The sequence below is a fragment of the Camellia sinensis genome, chromosome 14, assembly GCF_055761805.1.
Source record: "Camellia sinensis isolate YWXY chromosome 14, ASM5576180v1, whole genome shotgun sequence".
NCBI lineage: Eukaryota > Viridiplantae > Streptophyta > Magnoliopsida > Ericales > Theaceae > Camellia > Camellia sinensis.
Window position 1 is genome coordinate 45,317,405 of NC_138974.1, and position 24,953 is coordinate 45,342,357.

Genomic DNA, 24,953 nt, shown 5'->3' on the forward strand with positions numbered 1-24,953 from the left:
CACTTTTGTGTGCCTGACATGCTCTTTACTTGACTTCTTTCTTTTTCCTCAATTGTATCTCCACGAGAAGAAAGCCAAGAAGAAGATGACTAATTATCTTCCTTACTTCAGTCTACTATGCTTGATTACAGGCTAGCGATTGAAATGGTACAAAAGAGCTTGTTTTTATTCCTTAGTCATCAATAGAGTTCTAAAGGAATGGGAAGAGAGAGATTGAATAAAAGGAAATGATTCAAATAACTTTTTGGTATTTCGTTTCTCCGGATGACGTGATGGGCTAATCATTTGCTTCATTGGTTCCAACGGTGGCAGTTGTGGAATCTGCACACAGTTCACTTACTTGATTGGCTGGCTTATAGTATTATGTGTTTGCCTTATGTCAATTTGTCTTTGATTGTTTAATTATTATTTATTAGTTAAAATTAAAATATAATCACAAATCAATATCTCGAAAATTTTAAATTTTTTACTGTATAAAAGATCCCTCATTCTCATCAGCCATCAATCTATTTTCTTTCAATTCGTGAAAACAATTGATATTAACTTACTCGTTTTGTTACTTTCTTTTTTTTGGGTACATCGGAAAGTAGAAAGACAAACAGAGGAAAAAAAACAACAAAAAACAAAAACAAAAACAACTTATGGAATAGAAGAGCTTTGCCTACGGGAGTTGCGCCCAATCTTGTCCGCCACAACTTGACTGCGGATGCCATCCGGGGCATCTTCCATAACAACAAGTGGTTCATCTTGATCAGCACCCATCTTAGCCAAGCCATCAGCACTTAGATTGCCCTCCCTCAAAACGTGTTGGAGAGTATAGCCACATCTACGGATAAGAAACTTCGAGTCCTCCACCAGGCTGCGCAAAAAAGAAATAACCTTCACTTTCTCCTTCAGCATGTGAATGGCGTCCGTGGAGTCAGTTTCTATGATCAGATCCTTGTAACCTTTTTCAAAAGCAATTGTCAAACCACGATATATGGCCCAAATTTCTACCTCAATGCATGAGCAGTTCGTAAGCTTCCCGTAGAAACCGCAAATCCAGATTCCTTTCTCATCGCGGATCAAACCACCAAAGCCGCCACCTCTTGGGTCACCTCTGGCGCTTCCATCCGTGTTCATTTTTAAAGTTCCTGAAAAAAGAGGGAGTCCACACAACCAGTCTGTCATATAAAGAAAGAGCAAAAGAATGTTTAAAAGCATCTTTTATATCAGAAGCATATCTCAAGATAGAAAAGATACTGTGCTGCAAAAAAGTCTGAACATGTTCAAAAATAAACTGATTTCGGTTTTTCCAAATTTGCCATGAAGTAACAACAAAGGTTGTATGGCCAATAACAAGTGAATACTCTTCAAAATTGATTCTAGCCAAGCATTAAAGGAAAGATGCCTGCAGTTAAACAGCCAACTTGCACAGTTTAAATTAACCCAAATAGGACGAGCTTTGGGACAGTTTCTGAAAATATGATCAACATCCTCCAATTGATCACCACAACCCACACAAACATCGGAGTCAGACAGCCCCATTCCGACTCTTAATTCATTAGTCAACAATCTATGATGCAAAACTAACCAAAGAAATCCCTTGAGTTTTTGAGGAAGCTTCAATTTCCAAAGTCAAAGCCAATTAATAGACTCCACCTCAGAGTCACAAACTAAATCATAAGCTGAAACAGTTAGGGGTGAGCAGCGGATATACCGATCCGTCAAAACCGACCGAACCAAACTAATCCGTCGCATTTTGGACGGATGCGTGATGATGAGCGGACGATTGTGGATTGATTTTCTTCAATCCGCCAAATTGGCGGACGGATGGCGGATTTAAGGTTCATTTGGCCGCAACCGAACCGCCAAACCGCAAGCACCCTTAGTAATTTATAAAACTTTGTGTTTTCAATTTGTTTAAATATTTTGCTTGTGTTTTTAATTGAAAAAGAGTTCAAATATTCTGTTGAAAAAAAGGTTTTCAACTTGAATATATTTTTTGAATTGAAAAAAATAAACGTATTATTTATCTATATTTTTTGGTTTTTAAATCTAACTCTAAAAGTAATAAATAGAAAATATGATATATGTTGGTTGATTTTTATTTTCAAAAATATATATAAATGTAACAATACAGAGACATAATCTCTACTATTGCTCTATTCATAGTTTTGGTGATTTGAATTGTTTTTATATTTTAAGAACCACAAATTGTAATATTTTATGTGGATGAGACATGTTGTGATTGTAATATGTGAATGAGGCATGCAGTGATTGTGATATTATAAAGTTTCAAACTTTCTTTCGTTGGATGAGGCATACAGTAATTGTAATACTTTTTTAAGTCATTGACTGTAATATTTTCTCTCTTTTTTTTTTCTTTTTTTTTTTTGTGAGGAAGTGCACAAGTTGAATTATGTTAAAAATTTATAAAATTTCAAACCGCTAAACCGATTCGCATCCATCCGCCAAACCGCCAATCCGCTCAATCCACATTCGCCGGATTGGCGGACAGATGCGGATTGATTTTTTCCAATCCGTCAATCTAACGGACAGATGACAGATTAAAAATTTCGTAACCACAACCGACCTGCGCCCACCCTAGAAACAGTAGTAAAAAGACCACAATTCTTTTTGTTACTTTCGAAATTATTAAACAATTGCGTAAAGCTTCTGTCAAATGTCAGTGAGCCTGATGTCGCTTGCAAGTTGCAAAATTAAAATGTGTAGTCTCACAATTCTTTGGCATTATAAAATTGGACTTATAGTCCAGCCCATGTCTCACTTTGGACTTCATCATATAGGGCCCAACGTGGTCACCTTAAAATACCATTACATCTATATATATATATATATATATTATTTTAGATGGACCTCAAGATACTTGGACCGACCTAGTCATATTCCGAAACTCTCAAAAGATTTACCGATGCATTGCTCTCATTACGGAAGGCTTGTAAACTTAAAAGAGTTAACTCATGCCTCCATCGTTTGCGAATTACATATTTTAGTTAAAAATTTTAAAAATTATTTTAAGTTATTACATCATTTTTTTTTATTTATCTATACATTTTTTCGTAAAAAATTAAAAAGTTATTAAAATAATATAAATTATTTAAGTTTAATTTAAAAAAAATTAAACTTTAATGTGTTGAAATTTCATTTATTTATCTTTTAGGATAGCATAACGTAGATCTTGATAAATTAGAACATCAACTATTTGATTTTAAAAAAATTGTGATTTATGTACGCGCATATAAATTATGAAAAATGTTTGGGAGCCCTAATTCTGTGGCTCAAATGTGGCTCAAATGGCCAAAACGACGTCGTTTTGGCCATTTTGATGTTGTTTTGTACTCAAAACGACGTCGTTTTGGCCATTTGAGCCACATTTGAGCCACAGAATTTGGGCCCTCTACCATTGCTCTATAAATTATACTTAAAATTTTATATTTTATGAATTTTTAACTACTCTCTCATTGCAAAAGATGGGGCCTTCCACTCCTCATCCCTCCTGATTAGGCTTCGTTGGAGTTGTGGATTGATTTTTTTATTTTTTGGCTACTTTAATTTGGGATTAAAAAAATCTTATTTAGGATAATTTTTTTTAACTTTTGTAAGAAATAAAATAAAATAATTATGAATTAAATGTGACATTTTATTTTATTTGACTAAAATAACCAATTTCATTCTATATGACTATTTTAACTCAAAGTGATATCTCAAACGGAGCCTATTAGTTGCCTGTTGTATCAAATGATGGCACTGACAAATATCAAGAACCAAAAAAGAAAAAGAAAAAAAAAAAGGAAGAAAAAGAGGGAATATTCAAAAATGAAGAATGCATAGTACAAATATTTTGGCAGTGTTTGGAGCAGCTCTGAAAACATAATTCCAAAACTTTTTTTCAACAGTTTATTTGGTTAAAATTTTTAAAAATTAATTCTAATATAACATCTCAAAACTCATTTTAGCTTTTGTTTGGAGAAGAGAGTTTTTTTTGAATTTTGAATTTTGAAAAACGTGACGTGGGTCTACCCGGTCATTCCCCCGGATGTCCGGACAGTTGATCGAAAGGTTGACCAGAACAATTTTTTTTTTTTTTTGGCAATTGGTACCTGTTATTTAGAAGGAAAAAAAAAGAAGAAGGGAATTTTGTTTTTATTTTTTTTAACAAAAATAATATATATTTTTTATATTTTAAATCAAAAATATTTTTAAAAAATAATTCCAACCAAATATACAATTAAAAGTTATTTTAAAGCAGTAATTGAATATTTATTTTGAAAAAAAAATTATTCTGTTTGCAATGTTTTCAATTAAAAAAAATTATGTTATTTTTTTAATAATTATTTTTTTGAATTGAATTTTAAAAAGAGTTTGGTTATGAGTTTTAAACATAATTTTCAATAAAGTTTTGAGCAGTGTGTTTGATTATGAGTTATAACTTTTTTAATTAAATTTTGATTTTTTTTTTTCAAAACTCATAACCAAACAAATTTTCTTATTTCACATGTCACATCAAATATTTAAAACATAATTCAACGCTCAACTCAAAACTCAATTTAAAAGTCTTTTCAAAACTCATTACCAAACACATTTTTTACTCTCAAATCATAATTTCAAAACTCATAAATTCAAAATATAACTCTATTCTCAAATTGTATTTCTAAAACTCTATTAAACACTATCTTTATTTTGAGTATGATTTATAAATTGATTTTTTTATTCATTACGAAAAAATACACATTAAAATATAGACGTAATGTCATAAAAATAAGTCAATAAATTAATAACCAACTTGTTTTTGTTTGAAAAGGGCTCAAAATTCCTAGTGGTTTGGTCTTTTAATGACAATGCTATGTAACTCAAATTTTGTGGCTCAAAAGTGGCTCAAATGGCCAAAACAACGTCGTTTTGAGTACAGAACAACATAAAAATGGCCAAAACGACGTCGTTTTAGCCATTTGAGCCACTTTTGAGCCACAAAATTTGAGTTACGAGACATTTTCCGTCTTTTAATTGACCAACTTTATAGTGAACAATAGGATTTGCATACAAGGACTCTTGCAGTGATAACTTGTTTGGTATAATTTTTTAAAATTGAAAATTATGAAATGGATATTAACATTAAATAATTAATTTTTTTATAAAATTTATTTAAGTTATAAAAAAAATTAAAAAAATTAATAAATTACAGCTTTGGAAGTCAAGCTGTGTGACTCTTTTGCCATAGAATTCAAAGTCATCTAGAGTATCTTTTTAACAACCACCACTTTGTTGTATGACAAGGCCATATATGCGTGTGTTTGTGTGTTCACATGAGTTATTCATATTATATTATTTTTATTAGGGATGTCCATGGTTCAGTTGAGATTGGAGAACCTCCAATCCGTTATTCGGATGTTGAATTGTCAGGTTGAAAAAAATTAATCTGCATCCATTTGTCAAATTGGTGAATAGATGAGAATCGATTTGGCAGTTTAAATTTTTATAAATTTTGAACATAATATAACTTATCAACATTTTTTTTTGTAACAATCTAACTCAAAATAATTAAAAGATTATTAAGTAAATTGTCAAAATACCAATAAGAAAATCATACATTATCAAAACTATTTAATTACTGTTTTTTTATTCAAAAACTATTTAATTTGATTTTTTTTAAAATGACAAAATTAACCCTTATATTTTCCACACAAAAAATTTTAAATATCAACATTTTTCATTTGATAAAAGTATTTCTAAATTGAAAACACAACAGAATATCTAAACTCTCTTTTAATTGAAAACATAAATAGAATATTTAAACAAATTAAAAATACAAAGTCTTACAAATTACATGGAGTACTCGCAGTTTGGCTATTCGGTTGCGGTCAAATGAAACTCAAAATCCGTCATCCATCCAAAACTAGGCAGATTGAAAAAAATAATCCGCAACTGTCTGCTTGTCATCACACATCCGTCCAAAATGCGGCAGATCAGTTTAGTTCGATCGATGTGTACGGATCAAAATATCCGCTGAACACTCCTAATTTTCATAATTGTAGGTTACGTTATAAGTAATAAAAAAAAATAATTTTATTATTTAATATAAGATGTGGGAAGTAATTTTACATGATTACCTTAATCTATCTGTGCCACAACCTAACCCTATGGGTTTAGGGTTAGAATCGCAACTTGATTGATTATCAGTAAAAAAAAAAAAAAAACAAAAGGAAGAAAAGAAAATAAAGAAAAAATAACGGATCAACATCAAATTCTTGTGTGGGTTCCACTACACGAGATTACAGATCTTCCTTACATCTTATCACCTAAAAGGGTAACAGCTATGAACACATAACAGAGTGAGAAATATTATGCCAAGAGTATAGGGGATACAAAATAACCATGGATAGTTAGTTAAACTAAAATATTTACATTGCTTAATTTGAATAAACAAATTATTTAAAGTAACAGAAACTGAAATACGAAAATTATGTAAATAAATAACCATGACCACGGTACAGAATAGAACAGAACAGAGGTCACAAGAGTGACAATAAAAAAAGAGGTCAATGGTGCTGGAACAATCTTCTATGTAAAATAAATAAATTGAAACAAATCAAACAAATAAAACAAATTATTTACCGAATTTATTTTATCGAATTGAATAAATATTTAAAAGATCAAGTCGAGTGTGTGACACTCTGTCCTTAAGACAGATTCACCCCGCTACAGTGCTTACAGAAAAATGGCGTCTATCTCCCAAGATACAATGATCTTCACATATTGTAGTAGCACTCCAAATAATTTGTATAGCAAACCGAACCTGAGTTCTATACTCTCAAATATTTCTTCTAAAAATAATATGAAGAATAGATAATGCAAATGAGACAAAGGAAGACAAGAAGAAGTATTTCGGATTGAAGAAAAATGCTGGAAGATGGTATGTACTTATAGGGCCGAACATGTATGGATTTAAACCTGAATAGGTATAATTTCAAACTGAACAGGTGTAAAAACTGTTTGAACCCAGTTTTGAACTTGTTGAAAAATCGAATCTGTTTGGATTGGTAAAAAATCTGTCTGGTTCAACTGGGTAGTTTCTGGCAATTTATCTGTTGGAATTTTGGACTGGAAGAGGCACAATTATGGACACAAAATTTGAATTCAAATTTAGTGCAAATTTTGAATTAATTTCCCGCAAGAATTTTTGAAAAAATTCAAATGAATTTTGTCTAGAAAATTAACATTAGAACCAACTCGACCCACAACCTACACCCGAGCCCGGTACGGTTTGGCTTGGCTAGCTGGTCGGACAGACGACGGCGGTGGCGCGCGCATGTGTGGTGGTTTGAGCCAAGATCCCACTTGTCCATAATTCCTCCTTTCTACAAACTTGGAGTGCCCCTTGGGACCCAACCCACGTGTTGCCACTTAGAACTTATATACACACATAAGTTCTCTTAAATTTCCAATGTAGGACAAGCCTTACAAGGAAACCCACATATTACTTTTTTAAATGTCCAATTCCACGAATCTGAAAACAGCGTCAACTTCTCATTCGCTCATAAATGGTTTTGACGAACCGTCTTCACTGTGTCACTTGCTAAGCGATAAGGAACACGTCACTTCTTTGGATCCACCCCAAAAGACGTGTAGGACCCACTCAATTTTGGGCTCAAAGTTGGCCCAAAATAAGCCTATAAAAACCAAAATTTCTAACAATCCCCCACATGAATGGAATTTGACGGAGAGAAAATGTAATAACATGATCTAATTACAGAGAGTACAGAAATTGGAAATATTTTGCAAAGGGTAAGTAGCTTTTGGCTTTGAACCTTCCATTGTGAGACACTATCGGATTTACTAGCTAACGAGTGAACATGATATCTTGAACTGTTCAGCCATTTATGTAAACTAAGACAATAGAACTCACACAGTATATCCTCAGACATAGTTTAGTTCTCACTATTGTGTTCATTTTGGCCCCGAACAACCTGGTCTTTCATGAGTGCTCTAGAGAATTGTAGTCCTTCACAAATCTCATAGAATCGGCCCAATTCACACTCATATAGGTGATTCTTATGAAGAATATCCTGTCATGCTCCACTAGGTATACTTAGATATAAGAATCATTAAAAGTAGTACTTAACCTAAAACGCTGCAGACATCACTATTTCATCATAGAAATAGGTAGGAGTTTGACTCCCTAGTGATCCTTCTAAGTCATACACAACTCGGTTGTCCCTTTAAACCTAGATCTTGAGATATCTAGTCAAATAGGTTGGGTTGCCATTGTGGTAACTCTTATTTAATAGGCTTAAGTCTCATTCCTCTTGATGAATTCTCAACTAACTCTCTTGTTAACCCTTTGGTTAGTGGATCCGCTATGTTATCTTTAGACTTCACATATTCAATGGAAATAATTTCATTAGAGAATAGTTGTCTCACGGTGTTATGTCGACGACGAATGTGTCGCAACTTACGGTTATACATATGACTCTGTGCTCTATCTATTACTGATTGACTATCACAATGTATGCATATAGCAGGAACCGGTTTTGGCCACATTGGAATATTTTCAAAGAAGTGACGAAGTCGTTCTGCTTCTTCCCCAACTTTATCTAAAGCTATGAATTATGATTCCATAGTAGACCTAGCAATGCAAGTCTGTTTGGAAGATTTTCAAGATACAGCCGCACTACCAAGAGTAAAGACATACCCACTGGTAGATTTTGAGTCTCTAATATTTGATATCCAATTTGCATCACAGTATCTTTCAAGTACTGCTGGATATCTAGTATAATTTAACTCAATGTTATGAGTAAATCTGAGGTATCTTAGAACCCTTATAATCGCTTTCCAGTGTTTTATTCCTGGGTTACTCGTATATCTACTTAATTTACTTACTGCATAAGCTATATCCGAGTGAGTGCAGTTCATCAAGTACATTTAGCTTCTAATAATTTGGACAAACTCTAATTGAGAAACACTTTCTTGTACATTATTAGAAATAAACAAATTAACATCCACAGGTGTTCTAGCAAGATGATCACCATCTTTGCTAAACTTGTCAAATATTTTCTCAATGTAATGTGATTGTAACAAAGCATATCGTTCTGATGTTTTGGTAATTTTCATACCAAGAATTACATCAGCAATCCCTATATCTTTCATGTCGAAATGTTTATTCAACATTTTCTTTGTAGTTTTAATCATGTCATTATTACTACCTATGATGAGCATATCATCCACATAAAGACATACTATAACATAGTCTTTGTTTGTGTTTTTAATATAAACACATTTGTCACATTCATTAATTTTGAATCCATTTAACATCATTGCTTTATCAAATTTCTAGTGCCATTGCTTTGACACTTGTTTTAAACCATATAATGATTTAACCAATTTACACATTTTCTTTCCTTTCCTGGAACAAAAAATCCTTATGGTTGTTCCATGTAAATTTCTTCATCTAACACACCATTTGAGAAAGCAGTTTTAACATCCATTTGATGAATTTCTAGATTATAAAAAGATGTAATGGCAATTAGCATTCTAATGGATGTTATTCTAGTAACTGGTGAGTATGTGTCAAAGTAATCAAGACCTTCTTTTTGTCTAAAACCTTTGATCATAAGTCTTGTCTTGTATTTGTCAATTGATCCATCTACTTTTATTTTTCTTTTGAAAATCCACTTTTACCTAAGAGATTTACAACCTGGTGGCAAATCCACCAATTTCTAAGTATGATTTTACAGGATGGATTCAACTTCGCTGTTTACAACTTCTTTCCATAAAGGAGCTTCGAGAGTGAACATAGTTTCTTTGAAAGTTAAAGGCTCATTTTCTAACAAAAATGTTAAGAAATCTGAACCAAAAGATTTTGAGGTTTTAGCACGTTTACTACGCCTAGGTTCCTCTTCTTCATTTTGATCTATTTCTTGCTCTTGTTCTTGATCATGTTCTTGATCTTGACTAATAATAGCATCATGAGATCTTTGTTTGTACTAGTCTCTTGTTCAGTTTTATTTGGATACACATGTTCAAAGAAAGATGCATTCCGAGATTCAGTAATAGTATTTACACGCATTTCGGAATATTCTGATTTATGAATCAAAAACCAATATGCACTACTATTCTTGGCATAACCAATGAAAATGCAATCAACTGTTTTAGGACATATCTTAGTCTTTTTAGGACTAAGAATAGTCACTTTAGCCAAACACCCCCACACTTTTTAAGTATTTGTAGGATGGTACTCTCCCATGCCACATTTCATAAGGTGTTTGATTCACTTTATTTCGGGGTACTTTATTTAAAATATAATTAGTAGAAAATATTGTTTCTCCCCACAAGTTCTGAGGTAATCCATAATTTATTAATATGACATTCATCATTTCTTTTAAAGTCCTATTTTTCCTTTCAGCAATTCCATTTTGCTGAGGTGAGTAAGAAGTGGTGGTTTGATGAATTATTACATGTTCTATACAAAACTCACCAAAAAGTGATTCATATTCACCACCTCTATCACTTCTAAGTTTCTTAATTTTCTTACCAAGTTGATTTTCAACTTCATTTTTATATTGAATGAAAGTTTCTAAAATTTCATCATTGGTTCGAATTAAATAAACATAACTATATCTAGTATAATCATCTATAAAAGTGATAAAATATTTTTTTTCCACCTCTAGTTTGAATTGATTTAAAATCACAAATGTCACTATGAATTAATTCAAATGGTTCTGTACCTCTTTCAATTGAATGAAAAGGAGTTTTGGATAATTTTACCTAAACACAAATTTCACATTTATGATTTAAATCAATGTCAAATTTAGGTAAACATTCCATATTAATTAATCTACGCAAAGATCCATAATTAACATGTCCAAGTCTACCATGCCATAAATTTGAAGACTCAAGCAAGTAAGAAGAAAATGTATTTTTATTAATAACAGAAGGTACAACAATCATTACATTTATTTTGAAAAGGCCATCAGACATGTAACATTTTCCTACATACATCTCGTTTTTGGTAAATACAAACTTGTCACTTTCAAAAACTAGTCTAAACCCATTTTTACTCAACAAAGATCCGAAAATAAGGTTCATGCGAATGTCTGGTACATGCAGCACATTATTGAGACTGAGTTCCTTTTCGGATATCATCTTCAGAATAATCTTTCCTTATCCTTCAACTTTGAAAGTTGAGGAGTTGCTCATAAAAAGTTGTTCACCGTTGTCTACTATAGAATAAGCTGTAAACATCTTTTTGTCAGCACAGATGTGGCGAGTAGCACCAGTGTCCACCTACCACTCTTTAGGATTTCCGACAAGGTTTGCCTCGAAAACAACTACAGAAAGATTTATAACATCTATACCATTGGAAATTTTATCTACTTCAATCATATCGACTTGAGCAACTTTCTTGCTTGATCTTCGTTTGCCTTTGAAAAAATCAGTTCCTAATAACTTTTCTGGTTTTTTACCATGATTCACTGGCACAATCCTAACATAAGGAGGGGTTGGCGCAATTGCAGGCACCATACTAGTACTGGTTTGAGCATTAGTTTGACTAGTTTTCTGTAGCCATGAATTCTAAATTATAAAACAAAATTATAATTAGAATTTTACACTACACAGAAAATTAAATCATAAACACAGAATTTTAAATTCTGTAAAATAAAAAAAACAAGAATTGTAACTTTTATTTCAAATTAATTTTGAAAATAAAATAAAATTTTATTTAAACAAATTAATTCCACACAAAAAATTAAGTTTCTGTAACACTTCAAAAATTAAAATACTGAAATCAGAATTTTAATTAATGAATACTCAAAAATTATTTATGAAAATCAAAATTAATTTCTGACAAACTTCACAAATAAATATTCTAAATTGTTAATGACACCAGGGCCGGCCTTTAGATTTGTGGGGCCTAAGGCGAACTATGAAAATGGGGCCCTTCTAATAGATATTTTTTTAATAAAAAATTTATGATTAAAATGATTAGTATTCACAAATTTTTTATTTAAGTATACTTGCACATATAATTATTAAAATTATAAACTAAAATTTACTTTCATATATTAAGTGAACAATGTTGTATATTGTATGTATGGTTTGGGTTGGTCCCAAACACTTTATTTGTTTTTTTTTTTTTTTTTTTATATATATATATTTTTTAATAAATATGGGCCAAACCACATAAATATGGACTAAACTAGACACGGGCCCAATCAAACATTTTGGGGCCCTTTAAATTGATCCTAAAACAAAAAACAAAACAAAACAAAAAAAAGTTGGCCCTATAACAATTTATTAAATTTGGGAGGGCCCTTTTTTTGGGCCAAAATTGTGGGGCCTAAGGCACAAGCCTTATTGGCCTTAGGCCAAAGCCGGCCCTAAATGACACCAGTAGATTATTACTAATTGTTAAAGAAAATGGACAGTATATTACTACTATTTGTCAAATAGTATATAACTACTATTTTTTTTTTAACCAGAATATTATTTTGTAAAATTATAGAAAATAATTTTGTAAGAAGAAGAGAAAAGGAAACAAACGAAAAATTTTATATAAAAAGAATTATTCGAATCTGTTTTGAGATTGTTGGAATAATCTTCTGTGTAAAATAAATAAATTGAAACAAATCAAACAAATAAAATAAATTACTTACCGAATTTATTTTGCTGAACTGAATAAATATTTAAAAGATCAAGTTGAGTGTGTGACACTCTGTCCTTAAGACAGATTCGCCCCGCTGTGGTGCTTACAGAAAAATGGCATCTATCTCCCAAGATACAATGATCTTCACAAATTGTAGTAGAACTCCAAACAATTTGTATGGCGAACTGAACCTGAGTTCTATACTCTCAAATATTTCTCCAAAAAATAATATGAAGAATAGATAATGCAAAGGAGACAAATGAAGGCAAGAAGAAGTATTTCGGATTGAAGAAAAATGCTGGAAGATGGTATGTATTTATAGGGCCGAACATGTATGAATTGAAACCTGAATAGGTATGATTTCAAACTGAATAGGTGCAAAATTAGTTTGAACCCAGTTTTGAACCTGTTGAAAAACCCGAATCTGTTTGGACTGGTAAAAAATATGTCCGGTTCAACTAGGCAGTTTGTGGCAGTTTATCTGTTGGAATTTTGGACTGGAAGAGGCACAATTATGGACAAAAAATTTGAATTCAAATTTGGTGCAAATTTTGAATTAATTTCCCGTAAGAATTTTTGAAAAAATTCAAATGAATTTTGTGAAAAAAAATTAGCATTAGAACCGATCTGACCCACAACCACGTTCGGCATAGCACGGCTCGGCTAGACGGACGGCAGCGGCGCACGCGCGTGTGGTGGTTTGAGCCAAGATTCCACTTGTCCATAACTCCTCACTTCTACAAACTTGCGGTGCCCCTTGGGGCCTAACCCAAGTGTTGCCACCTAGAACTTATGTACACATATAAGTTCTCTTAAGTTTCTAATGTGGGACAAGCCTTACAAGAAAACCCACATATTATTTCTTTAAATGTCCAATGCCACGAACCTGAAAACGACGTCAACTTTCCATTCACTCATAAATGGTTTTGATGAACCATCTTCACCGTATGACTTGCCAAAGGAACACGCTACCTCTTTGGACCTACCTCAAAAGACGTATCGGACCCACTTAATTTTGGGCTCAAAGTTGGCCCAAAATAAGTCTATAAAAATCAAATTTTTCAACAAATGGATCTATGACAAACAGAAAACTACAAAGTGGTCAAATAGAGGCCAAAGATATTTAAGTCCCCCAAGACATGAGACTTCCATGGTGGTACTTACAAAGCATACTTGTTTATAAAACTATTGTCAAATAATTTTTAAAAGTTAAACAAATATATCCATGAATTTTAATTTAAGAAAATAGAGTTCAAAAAATAATTAACGTAATCAAAATATTAAGATAATTTATAAAACATAAATTATATAAAATAATTTATAATAATCCAAAATATACATAAAATATATTATAATAATTTAAGATATAATATAACTTATCTTAATATTGACCCTTAACCATTCATCTCCACTGTCACAAACCTTCTCTTCCTATCTCCAGTATCTCTTTTGTGTTTTCTCATCGATTGTTTTTTCCTTTTTTCCCTATTTATAGGGAGACAACCGTGCCAACAAGTCAACACGTGTCCACAACCAAATCTCCTTAGATTTTGATCATAAATCTTCTTAGGTTGATAGTTATCTTATTAACATTTACGGTAATAACATTTACGGTAATAATCCAGGGGTGAGTGGCAACTTGGTAAGGGCTTGGGGTTTAAGTTGTTAGGTCCTGGGTTCAACTCCCCTCTGGGTCAATCTCCTGGGCGTAGCACAGTTGGTTAGGAGGTTGACCTCAAGGATGCCTTATCAGCTATTTGGTGTGGGTTTAATTCTCCCCCGCTGTGCGAGTCTTGACTTAAGCGGAGCTTGTCTTGGGAGGTCGGGACAAGCTTCCAGGTTATAGTCTCTTACTCGGAACGGACAACAGGACACCCTGGTGATCTCCTCGGGGCGCTGCCTTGGACCTGCGGGAGAGTGAGAGGATTTCCCTGTAACAAAAAAAAAAAAAAAAAAAAAAAAAAAAAAACATTTACGGTAATTACACTTTGACCTAATTTTTTAACATCATTATATACCACTCTTTTGATAAAAATAAACTAATTCCTAATTAAATTACACTTTATCGCATACTAATAAAAAATAATTATTTATTTTACTGTCACATCCACTATTATTATTATTATTATTATTATTATTATTATTATTATTATTATTATTATTATTATTATTATTATTATTATTATTATCGTGACTGGTTGTAATATTAATTAAATATTTAGGATGTTATAACAGTTGTTTAATCAAATATGTGATCAAATATAAATTTTGAATGGACAAAGAGCACATTGTGAAATAAGTCAAGGATAATTCACAAAAAATGAGATAATGCTTGTCATTTCTTTAAGAAGGATACGATCCCACTTAAAGATAAACCAATATAAGTAAGCAGCTACACAAAATTATTAAAAATAAAATAAACATGTACAAAATAGTACTCAATTTCAGATCCATGTATACAATGACTTCCACTCATTTGAATTCAACATGTAACTACTGAGTTAAGTAATCAGAGTGACTACAATCAACTAGAATTAAGCCTCGTTTGGCAAGAGGCTATTTTAGTCAATTAGTCAAAAAGTTACTAAATTAGTCAAAAAGTCAACAACTCATACCAAAAAGTCAAAGATTCTCTTTTCTCTCTACTTTTTGCACATCGTTTCGTAATTAGCCAAAAAGTCATCCCAAACATACAAGTTTTTTTTACCTATCTTTTTAGCCAAATAGCCAAAAAATTATTAAATTAGCCTGTTCCCAAACGAGGCCTTAGTTCTCATGTATTCATACTTGTGTGATGGATTTTTGTATCACACGTAACAACCACTTCATAAGAAAAAACAAATATGTTGTTGTTGAGGGGCAATAATCCATGGTGTAACACGAAGTGGGTTAAGGGAATAATTATTCAAAACCATTTATTTGCATGGATCTCATATAAATTTCACACAAATAAATGATTTAGGTTTAACTTGAAAATTAAATATTTTAATTAAAAAAATTATTATAAATTATCATATTATTCTTTTTATTTTTTTATATATTTTTTTATAAAAAATTTAAAAATATTTAAATAATTTATTCCCAAATGAGACTTTAGATTAAGATATTATTTGACATAAATTAAATAAATATACTTATTTAGATCACGTTTTCTCTTTATTTTTTTATATATATTTTATAAAAAAAATTAAAAAGTATACTTAGGTCCTCTCTAACAAGTTAGGCCAAGTTTGGCAAGTTGGAAAAAAGTTAAAAAGTCAAAAAGTTACTCAAAAAGTTAAAAAGTTATCATTATTCACCAAAAGTCAAAAAGTATGGCTGCACAACTCTCAATTCTAATTTTTTCCTACACACTAATTTATACAATTTTTTAATACATATTTTTCCATAAAAACTCAAAAAGTTAACCCAAACATCCATATTTTTTCCCTCTACATTTTAGTCCAAAAAAATAAAAAATACACTTATTTAAAACACCCCAAACAACCCCTTAAACTGCTATATGGGTCATAAAATAATGTTTCGTTAAAACGTGGTCGGAGTCAAAGAGGACGACTCTACCCAGGCTTCACACCTTATACACGTTTAAAAGTCGTTGACAACAACCAAAATTGAGAATTACTATTCACACCCCTCTCTTTCTCTCTATCTCATTAAAATTGAGAATTGCTATTCACAACCCTCTCTTTCTCTCTATCTCTAAATGAGATGTGAGAGGCTAAAAAATAAAAGACAAATTACCACGTTATTTATTATACTTTAGGCTGTATTTCTTTGGATGAAAATTATTTTTTAATATTTAGTATAATTAATGATAAAATTTAATGAAAAATATTTTTATAAGTAATAGAAAACAAAATTATATGGACAAAAAATGTTTTCTATTTTAAAAAGCTAAAACTATTTTCAGAACTAAAATCTTATTAATGTCATTACGTTCCTACCACCATTTTCACCTTCACCGCGACACTACCATTATCACAGCCACTATTACTATTATTGCCACCCTATCACCATGTTAGCCCCATTTGGTATAACTGTTAAAATAGCTTATAGATTATAGCTTAACAGATTATAGATTATGACTTTAATTAGAAGTTGTTAATCTGTTTGGTGTAACTGTTGGATTATAGATTTAAGTTGCTGAGTAGTATTTGTTAAATAAGCTGTGAAATAGTTTTTTCAATTAATTTTTATTTTTTGTTTGTCTACATTTCTCATAAAAAATAATAATAATAATCTATAGTCCATTTGAGTCTTTTTCTATTTTTAAAAAAATAAAAAATAAAAAAATTTAAGAGTATAACCATAAATTAACATGTCCACAGAAGAAGCTGATAATCAGAAGCAAGGGGTGAGCAGCTTCTCAGAATTAGTTTTTTTGAGTTAAAATAAGCTGTTAGAATCAGAAGCTGTTTGAAATAAGTTTAACCAAACAGTCCGAAATAACTTTTTTAAAGGTAAAAGTCATAAGTTAGCTCTGAAAAGCTGAAACAAACACCCCCGTTACCACCTCCACCTTCGCTTTCGTTTCACCACCACTATCAAACATAAAAAATTATTTTCTATTTGAAAATAGTTTCCGCCAAAATAAACAAAGCGTTAGTGCTTCCAATTGTTTTAACTTTAATATATTTTATAAAAAAATAAAATAAAATATGCACATAAATGACAAATGTCACATTTTTAAGGCATTATTTGGTTCAAAAATTTGGAGAGATATTTAGAAAGGGAAAGGGAAAAAAGACGGTGAAATGTAAATAAAATACACTTACATTTCACCTAATTTCACACACATTTTCCCTTTCCTTTTCTAATCTCTCCTTAAATCTTTTAACCAAACACAATCTAAATGTAAAATTATAAACTTACTAGTAAATTTAATGAGTTAATCTCAACTAATTCAGTGATCATTTTTAAACATCAATCAGTGTGTTTGGTTTGAATTTTCTGGACTAAGTTTTTTGAAAATTGCGTTTTTTAATTTTCGTGTTTTTATTTTTATTTTTAGTGAATATTTTTAAAATTTTAAACATTTTTTTTAAACTTTTTTAGATGCATCTTACTTAGATGTATCTAAAAAGTAAAAAAATTATGAAAAAATATTTTAAAAAATTAAGAAATGTATAAAAATACAAAAAATGTACTGAATTCTTGTATTTTTTTTTATATTTTTGGTATTTAGTGAATTTTTAAAAGATTTTTTTTACAATTTTTTTACTTTTTAGGTGTATTTATGTTAGGTGTGTCTAAAAAGTAAAAAATTTGCATAAAATATTAAAAAAATTCAGTAAAAACAAAAAAATACGGAAAATAAGAAAGTAGAATTTTTTGAAAACTGCTTTTAGAAAATGGAAACCAAGCAAGCTGAATTGCATTATATATTAAATTGAGTTAACATAAAATTTAAAATTAATGACACATGCAATAAAATGTAAGGACCACCGTTTTAATTTACTGTAAAGTAAAACAAATACCAATATTTATTTTTTCGGTAAATTACACTAACACCCATTGAGGCTTCTATATAATACAAATCATCTCACACATTTGAAAAATTACATTCATTTCCCTATGGTTTATAATTTCATTGTAAATTACCCCTGAATTGTTGATGTCACACCCTAAATTTTTCTAAATGACCATTTTTTTACAACTTTCCATGAATATATTCTTATTGACTGATGATATACAAACATAAATTTTATATATAATTTTGGACAAATTACACAAATAGTCCCTATAGTTTGGGGCTTGTGTCACTTTGGTCCCTGACTTTTCAATTGTGACACATTTGATCCTAAATTTTGAATATTGTTCCAACTAAGGACAATTGAAGTTATCATTGTTTAATTTCAAGGGCAAAATCGTCAATTTAATAAAATATGAACTAATTTGACAAAAATAAATGACAAAAAAATATTTTTAATTTTTTAAAAATTATTTTTATCTACCAATGATAAAATTATGTAAAATTGATAAAAATTAATAAAAATTACATGATTAATTTTTTTAAATTAATTTTACATGATCGTCATCCAAACACATAATAAAAATTAATTTGGTAAAATAAATAAACAAATGTTTAAAAGATTTATCAATTTTATATAATTTTATTTTTAGAGAGTAGAAATAATTTTTAAAAATCCAAAAATATTTGTTTGACATTTATTTTTGTCAAATTAATTTATATTTTATCAAATTGACAATTTTAGCCTTGAAAAATCTGATAATATTTTCAATTGTCCTTATTTAGAACAAAATTCAAAATTCAGGGTCAAATGTGTCACAATTGAAAAGTCAGGTACTAAAGTGATACAAGTCCCAAACTACAGGAGTATTAGTGTAATTCACTCTATAATTTTTAAACACAGGCTATAGGTTAGTGGTGACATTTCACTTTAAATCAAAACACGCATAAACATGATTTATATTTACAACAATATTACTATTACAACATTTTTATAATATTTTTTGTATAATTTTTTATATATGAATATAATTTTTCATTTTTATTTCCACTATTATATTTAGATTAGATCAATTTAATCTAGATATATTTAGAAAGTATAAAATTTATACAAAAAAATTTTTAAAAAATCCATGGAATACAACAAAATAAAATAATATATTAAATTTTTTGTATTTTTTTTATATTTGGTGAATTTAAAAAAAAATCACAAAATATTATATTTATTAAGTAGATGTATTTAAAAAATAAAAAAATTACTTAAAATATTAAAAAAATAGTAAAAAAATACGAAAAATAAAATAAAAAATTCAATTTTTTTGTATAAATTAAACTAAAGAAAATGATTGTCATTTCTCTTAAAATGGTATAAATAAAATATCTATATTATTTTATTATTTTATATATATAAAGATTAAGAGACAAATATATTATTTTAATATGATAAATGAATAAATGTAACTTTTCAAATATAAAAAAATTTATATTAAATAAAAACATCGAGGGTGTCAGTGTAATTTTCTCATATTTTTTTAGTGGGCACTGGAAGCAGCAAAAAATGGAGCGCACGTAGCAGCGAAAAACGTGGAGATATTTCCTTGGCACTTCCGAAGCAGTAACACCTACTACCACTACTGCTGGTATTGGAAAAGTTGGTACAATCACACAGAAACACAATAATAGCTTCCACTGAATTTCGTTAGAGGTCAATTAATTGCTTGGGTTTTTAGGGAAATTCAAGCTTAAATCGCAGACACATCGCCTTCCAACTTCCACTGAATTTCGTAAGAGGTCAATTAATTGCTTGGGTTTTTAGGGAAATTCAAGCTCAAATGGCAGACACTCGGCCTCCGTTGGGAGTAAATATTTTAGTTAACTTTTTTTTTTATAAATTGTTATTTTATTTATCTATATTTTTATATACTATTTTTATAAAAAATTAAAAAATTATTAAAATAATTTATTCACAAATAAAGCCTGACACTCATCACTGGTTGTTTGAAATTTTGATTATTTTAATTGATTTTTTTGATTTTTAACTATCAACATTGCTGCACAATTTGAATTTGAGTTTATGGTTCAAAATTCATCTTACTGTTCGTTCGATGAGAAGGTTAAGAGCCGCGGTAGACAAGTGTTTCACGCGGTTATCTGGGTGGTCATCCGATAAACACTCATTCGAGCCATTCAAATTTCTCGTTTTTCGAGTTACAAAGCATTTTTCTTTAACTATTTTAACTTGGTTAAAAAAATTATGTTTAAAAAGTTAGTTGACTTTTTTTAGTAATTGATTTGTTAATTGTGAAAAAAAAAATTTAAAATAATTATCATTTAAATGTAATATTTTATTTTATTAGTTATTTTACTCTATTTTATTTTTATTGATTATTTTAACGGATAAGAAAGAATTTTTTTTTTTGGTCAAACATCCCTATATATACATATAGTGCCGTTGCTTCCGAATTGGACATGCGAGAGAGAATTGCATAACATATAGAGGGAGAGAATTTAGAGAGAGAAATGGAGAAAGCCATTAACAGACAAAGAGTTCTACTGGAACATCTTTGTCCCTCTTCTTCTTTCCCTCATCAAGGCCTTGAATCTTCTCTCTCTGTAAGTCTATACTTTCATTTACTACCACCACCACCAACCTTCTTCATTCCAAATTTCTTTTTAAATCTGTTTTGTGTTCGTAGCTTGAGTTCGTACACTGATTTCTAATTGGCGATTTTTATGAGTTTGTTCGATTTTCACTCTCTCTTTGTAATTTGTTTCTTTTTCTTTGGCTTTGATTAAAGTGTAGATACATACTATGCTAGAATTATTGCTGGAATTCCGATTTTGCTCACACACAGTCGAAAGAATTGACGATTGATTTTTTTTTAATTGCGTAGATAATTTGCGTAACATTAATTTGTTAGTAAATATAACAGTTTTTCGATTCATCAAAACTACAAATAAAACTGATATGGAGCAGAATTAATGTTTAAAGAAAGGAAAACTTATCCAGATGGCTCTGGGTGATCTTTCTCAAGGATACAACAATTCAGGTTATGTTTAGATTAATTATGAATTTGAAATTGAAAGGATTTGGCACTATTAATTCAAAGAGAATACCTCAAATTTTATATTTTAATCGTTTAGATATGAATTTCAAGATTGAATTTGAGAGCTTTGTCACGATAGATTTAAAATAATAATGTAAAAGTAGTTATTAGAAATCCTTCACACTAAAGTTATAATTGAACTAGCAAAAGAGTTAAATTTAGAAACTTTATGGACGTTCTCCACAAATAGATGATCTCAAATCCTAACGTTTTGGATTTGCAATTTTTTTTTACCTTCCCATACATATCAATTTTAATTGTTTGCTGCTCCATAGCCATCTTATTTTTGTTGTTTTGAATATGAGGCTCTTTTGTTCTTAACCAGGCTTCAGTTTGTCTTGCTGGGGATAGTGCTGCTTATCATCGGACAGCTTCTTTTGGAGATGATGTTGTGATTGTGGCGTAAGTTAATTTGTAACATATGGAGCTCCAAATATTTAGTTGTTTAAAAACACTGCTTTGTACTTAGTTTGTAACATATCAAAACTTTAATTATTTCATTGTTTGAAAACACTTCTATTTGCTTGATTCATTTGCCTTGTCTTTTAATGTTTTTCTCCTTTCTGACAGTGCATATCGGACTGCCATTTGCAAATCAAAACGTGGCGGTTTCAAGGATACCCTTCCGGATGATCTACTTGCTCCTGTTCTGAAGGTAACTATACTTCCATAGGAATGAGTTTGTACGGTGTTGTGGGCCTTTTAGTTGAGTAGTGGATATGGAATTGGATTTTTTTTTATTTTATAGTTTGATCGAGTTAACAAAAGTTAGAATCATATTCATGGTGTTTTGAACTTACAAGATATATCTTTCTAGCTTCTCATGTGATAATTGTCCACTGTAGGCATTAATAGAGAAAACAAATCTGAACCCCAATGAGGTGGGAGATATAGTTGTTGGTACGGTTTTGGCACCAGGTTCACAAAGAGCAACTGAATGCAGGATGGCTGCGTTCTACGCTGGTTTTCCTGGTACTTCACCATTTTGTTCTTGTGATTTGTTTTTTTATTTATATATATTGCTGTATGCAGTGGCACGCACATCCTTTCTGAATCTTGTGGATCTCTAGGCACAACATAGAAATGATATAGTTCTACTGAAATGATATATCTATGTCACGCAGAAACTGTGCCCATCAGAACAGTCAATAGGCAATGTTCATCAGGCCTCCAAGCAGTTGCTGATGTTGCTGCCTCTATAAGAGCAGGATTTTATGATATAGGTAAGAGTAAAAATCTGGCAAAAATTAATCTACTTTGAGTGTTTTCTCCATGCTTTGCTTTAACCTTCGTTGTTTTCAAGACAGGCATTGGTGCTGGATTGGAGTCCATGACGGCAGACATGATTGGCAGGGTTCCCAAAGTTAACCCAAGAGTATGTGTGTGTGTGTGTTTCATATTAATCCAATTTGTCTGATTTGAGTGGCTTCTAAAACTGGATGTTATGGTATTAACAGGTGGACAGTTTTGCACAAGCCCGAGATTGTCTTCTTCCTATGGGAATTACTTCCGAAAATGTTGCACAACGCTATGGTGTTACAAGGCAAGAGCAAGATCAGGCTGCTGTGAGTCCCAAGAATCCATTCATGTGATTTTATATCCCAATGAGAAATTTGTACATTTTTTTTTTTTGAACCTTTTAGATTAAATCAACAGGTGGTATCTCACAAGCGTGCTGCTGCGGCAACTGCATCTGGAAAATTCGCTGATGAAATTATTCCAGTTTCTACGAAGGTACTGCTGAAATTCACTTGTATAATTAATATCTTTTCTATTGACATTTCTGACTGTTAAATATTTTTCAAAGATCGTGGACCCCAAAACTGGTGAAGAGAAGCCTGTTACGATTTCTGTGGATGATGGAATTCGTCCAAACACAAATATGACAGATCTGGCAAAATTGAAGCCTGCATTCAAAAAGGATGGATCCACGACTGCTGGTATTCAAATAATAGCCATTCTTCTGAAAATATTTACTTTGGAGTTCATGCATTTGTTGGATGCCATAAATTTGTAACTTTGACCTGAATTGTCACTGCTGCATTTTCTAGGGAATGCTAGTCAGGTGAGTGATGGTGCTGGAGCAGTCCTGCTCATGAAGAGAAGTCTCGCTATGCAGAAGGGGCTTCCAATTCTTGGTGTGTTCAGGTATATTATTTCCTTAAAATGTTATCCCAAAAATGAGGGGAAAAAAAAATAGAACCACAAATGGAACACGACAGTGACCTTTGTTAACTTGCTATCCACACTTCACAGATCAGAATTCAAATTTTTTATGAAGGTTTCTGGGTATTTAATTTTATTAGCCTAGTCAGTGTCTTTGTAATGATCCAAGATGTCTTGAAGTTGGAGGTGATCTTGTGTATCAAATGTCCAATGAAATAATACAAGTAGCCATCATTTTCTTCACTTGAATAAAATTCAGTAAAAACTAAAAAGTTTGAAGAAGGTAAATTCATGGATGTACTGTCACCAGCTTATGCAATTTTGGGTTTCTGAGTGTGGCAAATCTAAATCAGGGTGAACAATTTGTGTTGGAAATTCATTTTGATCTCTTTGTTTAAATATTTATACATTATTGAGAGGCCTAAATTATTATTAAGATAGTCGAATGTTGAAGTGTGCTATGCTGTTATTTAAAATGCAATCTCGTGCTATGCATGCAGGAGTTTTGCTGCAGTTGGGGTAGATCCCGCTGTTATGGGCATTGGCCCAGCTGCTGCAATTCCAGCAGCAGTGAAATCTGCTGGTCTTGAGCTCGATGATATTGACCTGTTTGAAATAAATGAGGTAGTGGATTCTCTTCATCATTACAATTCCCATGTTCAGTTCAGTATAAACACAGGAATTCATACATTGCAATTCTAATGTTCTTTCTGCAGGCATTCTCATCCCAGTTTGTATATTGCTGTAAGAAACTGGAGCTCGATACTGAAAAAGTCAATGTCAATGGCGGCGCAATGGCTCTTGGGCATCCTTTGGGTGCTACAGGTAAGCAAGAGGGCTTGTAGAAATTTATACGAACTTCTTAGGACCTATTATACTCGATACCTTTCAATATTAGCTAGATATAGTCTGCAAGTTAACCTACCTGCTTACCTACCTTATGTATCAGGTGCACGCTGTGTTGCAACTATATTGCACGAGATGATGCGTCGTGGCAAGGACTGTCGATTTGGTGTGATTTCCATGTGCATAGGTCTCTCTACTTGCCTTCTTCTATGTCATGGTTCTTCGTCTTTGACACCTGAGTAGTTCACTTATTTCCTTTGGTTGGCTAAACATTTATTTGTATTGGTGGTTGCAGGTTCAGGTATGGGGGCTGCTGCTGTTTTTGAAAGGGGTGACTCAGTTGATGATCTTTGCAATGCTCGAATTGTCAGAGAACACAATTTCTTATCAAAGGATGCCCGTTAGATTCATTATTCATCTAAAAGATGGCACTTGAACACTTCATTAGCAATCTGATAGTTTAATGGAAATAGTTAGACAATTCAATGCCGGTGCACTTTTTGATAATCCATGCATCAATAATTACAATGGATTCAATGTAATCTCAATTTCATAAGTTTGAGTTCGAGAAGTCATAAATAAATATTAATTTTCTTTTTGTGATAAAGTTTTGGATTTACCTTAATCATTTTTATCATACTTCCTTTAGCACAATGCAATTTTCCAATTTTGAGGCTGCTAAAAAACAGAACACCATGTTCGATGGCCTCTAACCACTTGA

The 24,953-nt window shown here is 31.1% G+C and overlaps 2 protein-coding genes across 2 annotated transcripts; one reads left to right on the forward strand and one right to left on the reverse strand.

Annotated features, from left to right (window-relative positions):
• Nucleotides 1-639: 639 nt before the first annotated feature.
• On the reverse strand, nucleotides 640-1,527 carry LOC114273785 (putative ribonuclease H protein At1g65750). The gene is made up of 2 exons (XM_082904817.1): nucleotides 1,410-1,527; nucleotides 640-1,163 (listed from the first exon to the last, which is right to left on the reverse strand). Exons 1-2 carry the CDS (start codon nucleotides 1,525-1,527, stop codon nucleotides 640-642), a joined length of 642 nt encoding a protein of 213 aa, XP_082760943.1.
• An 18,363-nt stretch (nucleotides 1,528-19,890) lies between these two features.
• Nucleotides 19,891-24,839, forward strand: LOC114273746 (3-ketoacyl CoA thiolase 1, peroxisomal). Its single transcript, XM_028215559.2, has 14 exons — nucleotides 19,891-20,726; nucleotides 21,546-21,622; nucleotides 21,791-21,875; nucleotides 22,066-22,192; nucleotides 22,345-22,443; nucleotides 22,528-22,595; nucleotides 22,678-22,785; nucleotides 22,877-22,954; nucleotides 23,028-23,160; nucleotides 23,272-23,368; nucleotides 23,887-24,010; nucleotides 24,103-24,211; nucleotides 24,336-24,419; nucleotides 24,528-24,839. Exons 1-14 carry the CDS (start codon nucleotides 20,634-20,636, stop codon nucleotides 24,635-24,637), a joined length of 1,392 nt encoding a protein of 463 aa, XP_028071360.2. The 5' UTR covers nucleotides 19,891-20,633; the 3' UTR covers nucleotides 24,638-24,839.
• Nucleotides 24,840-24,953: the final 114 nt, after the last annotated feature.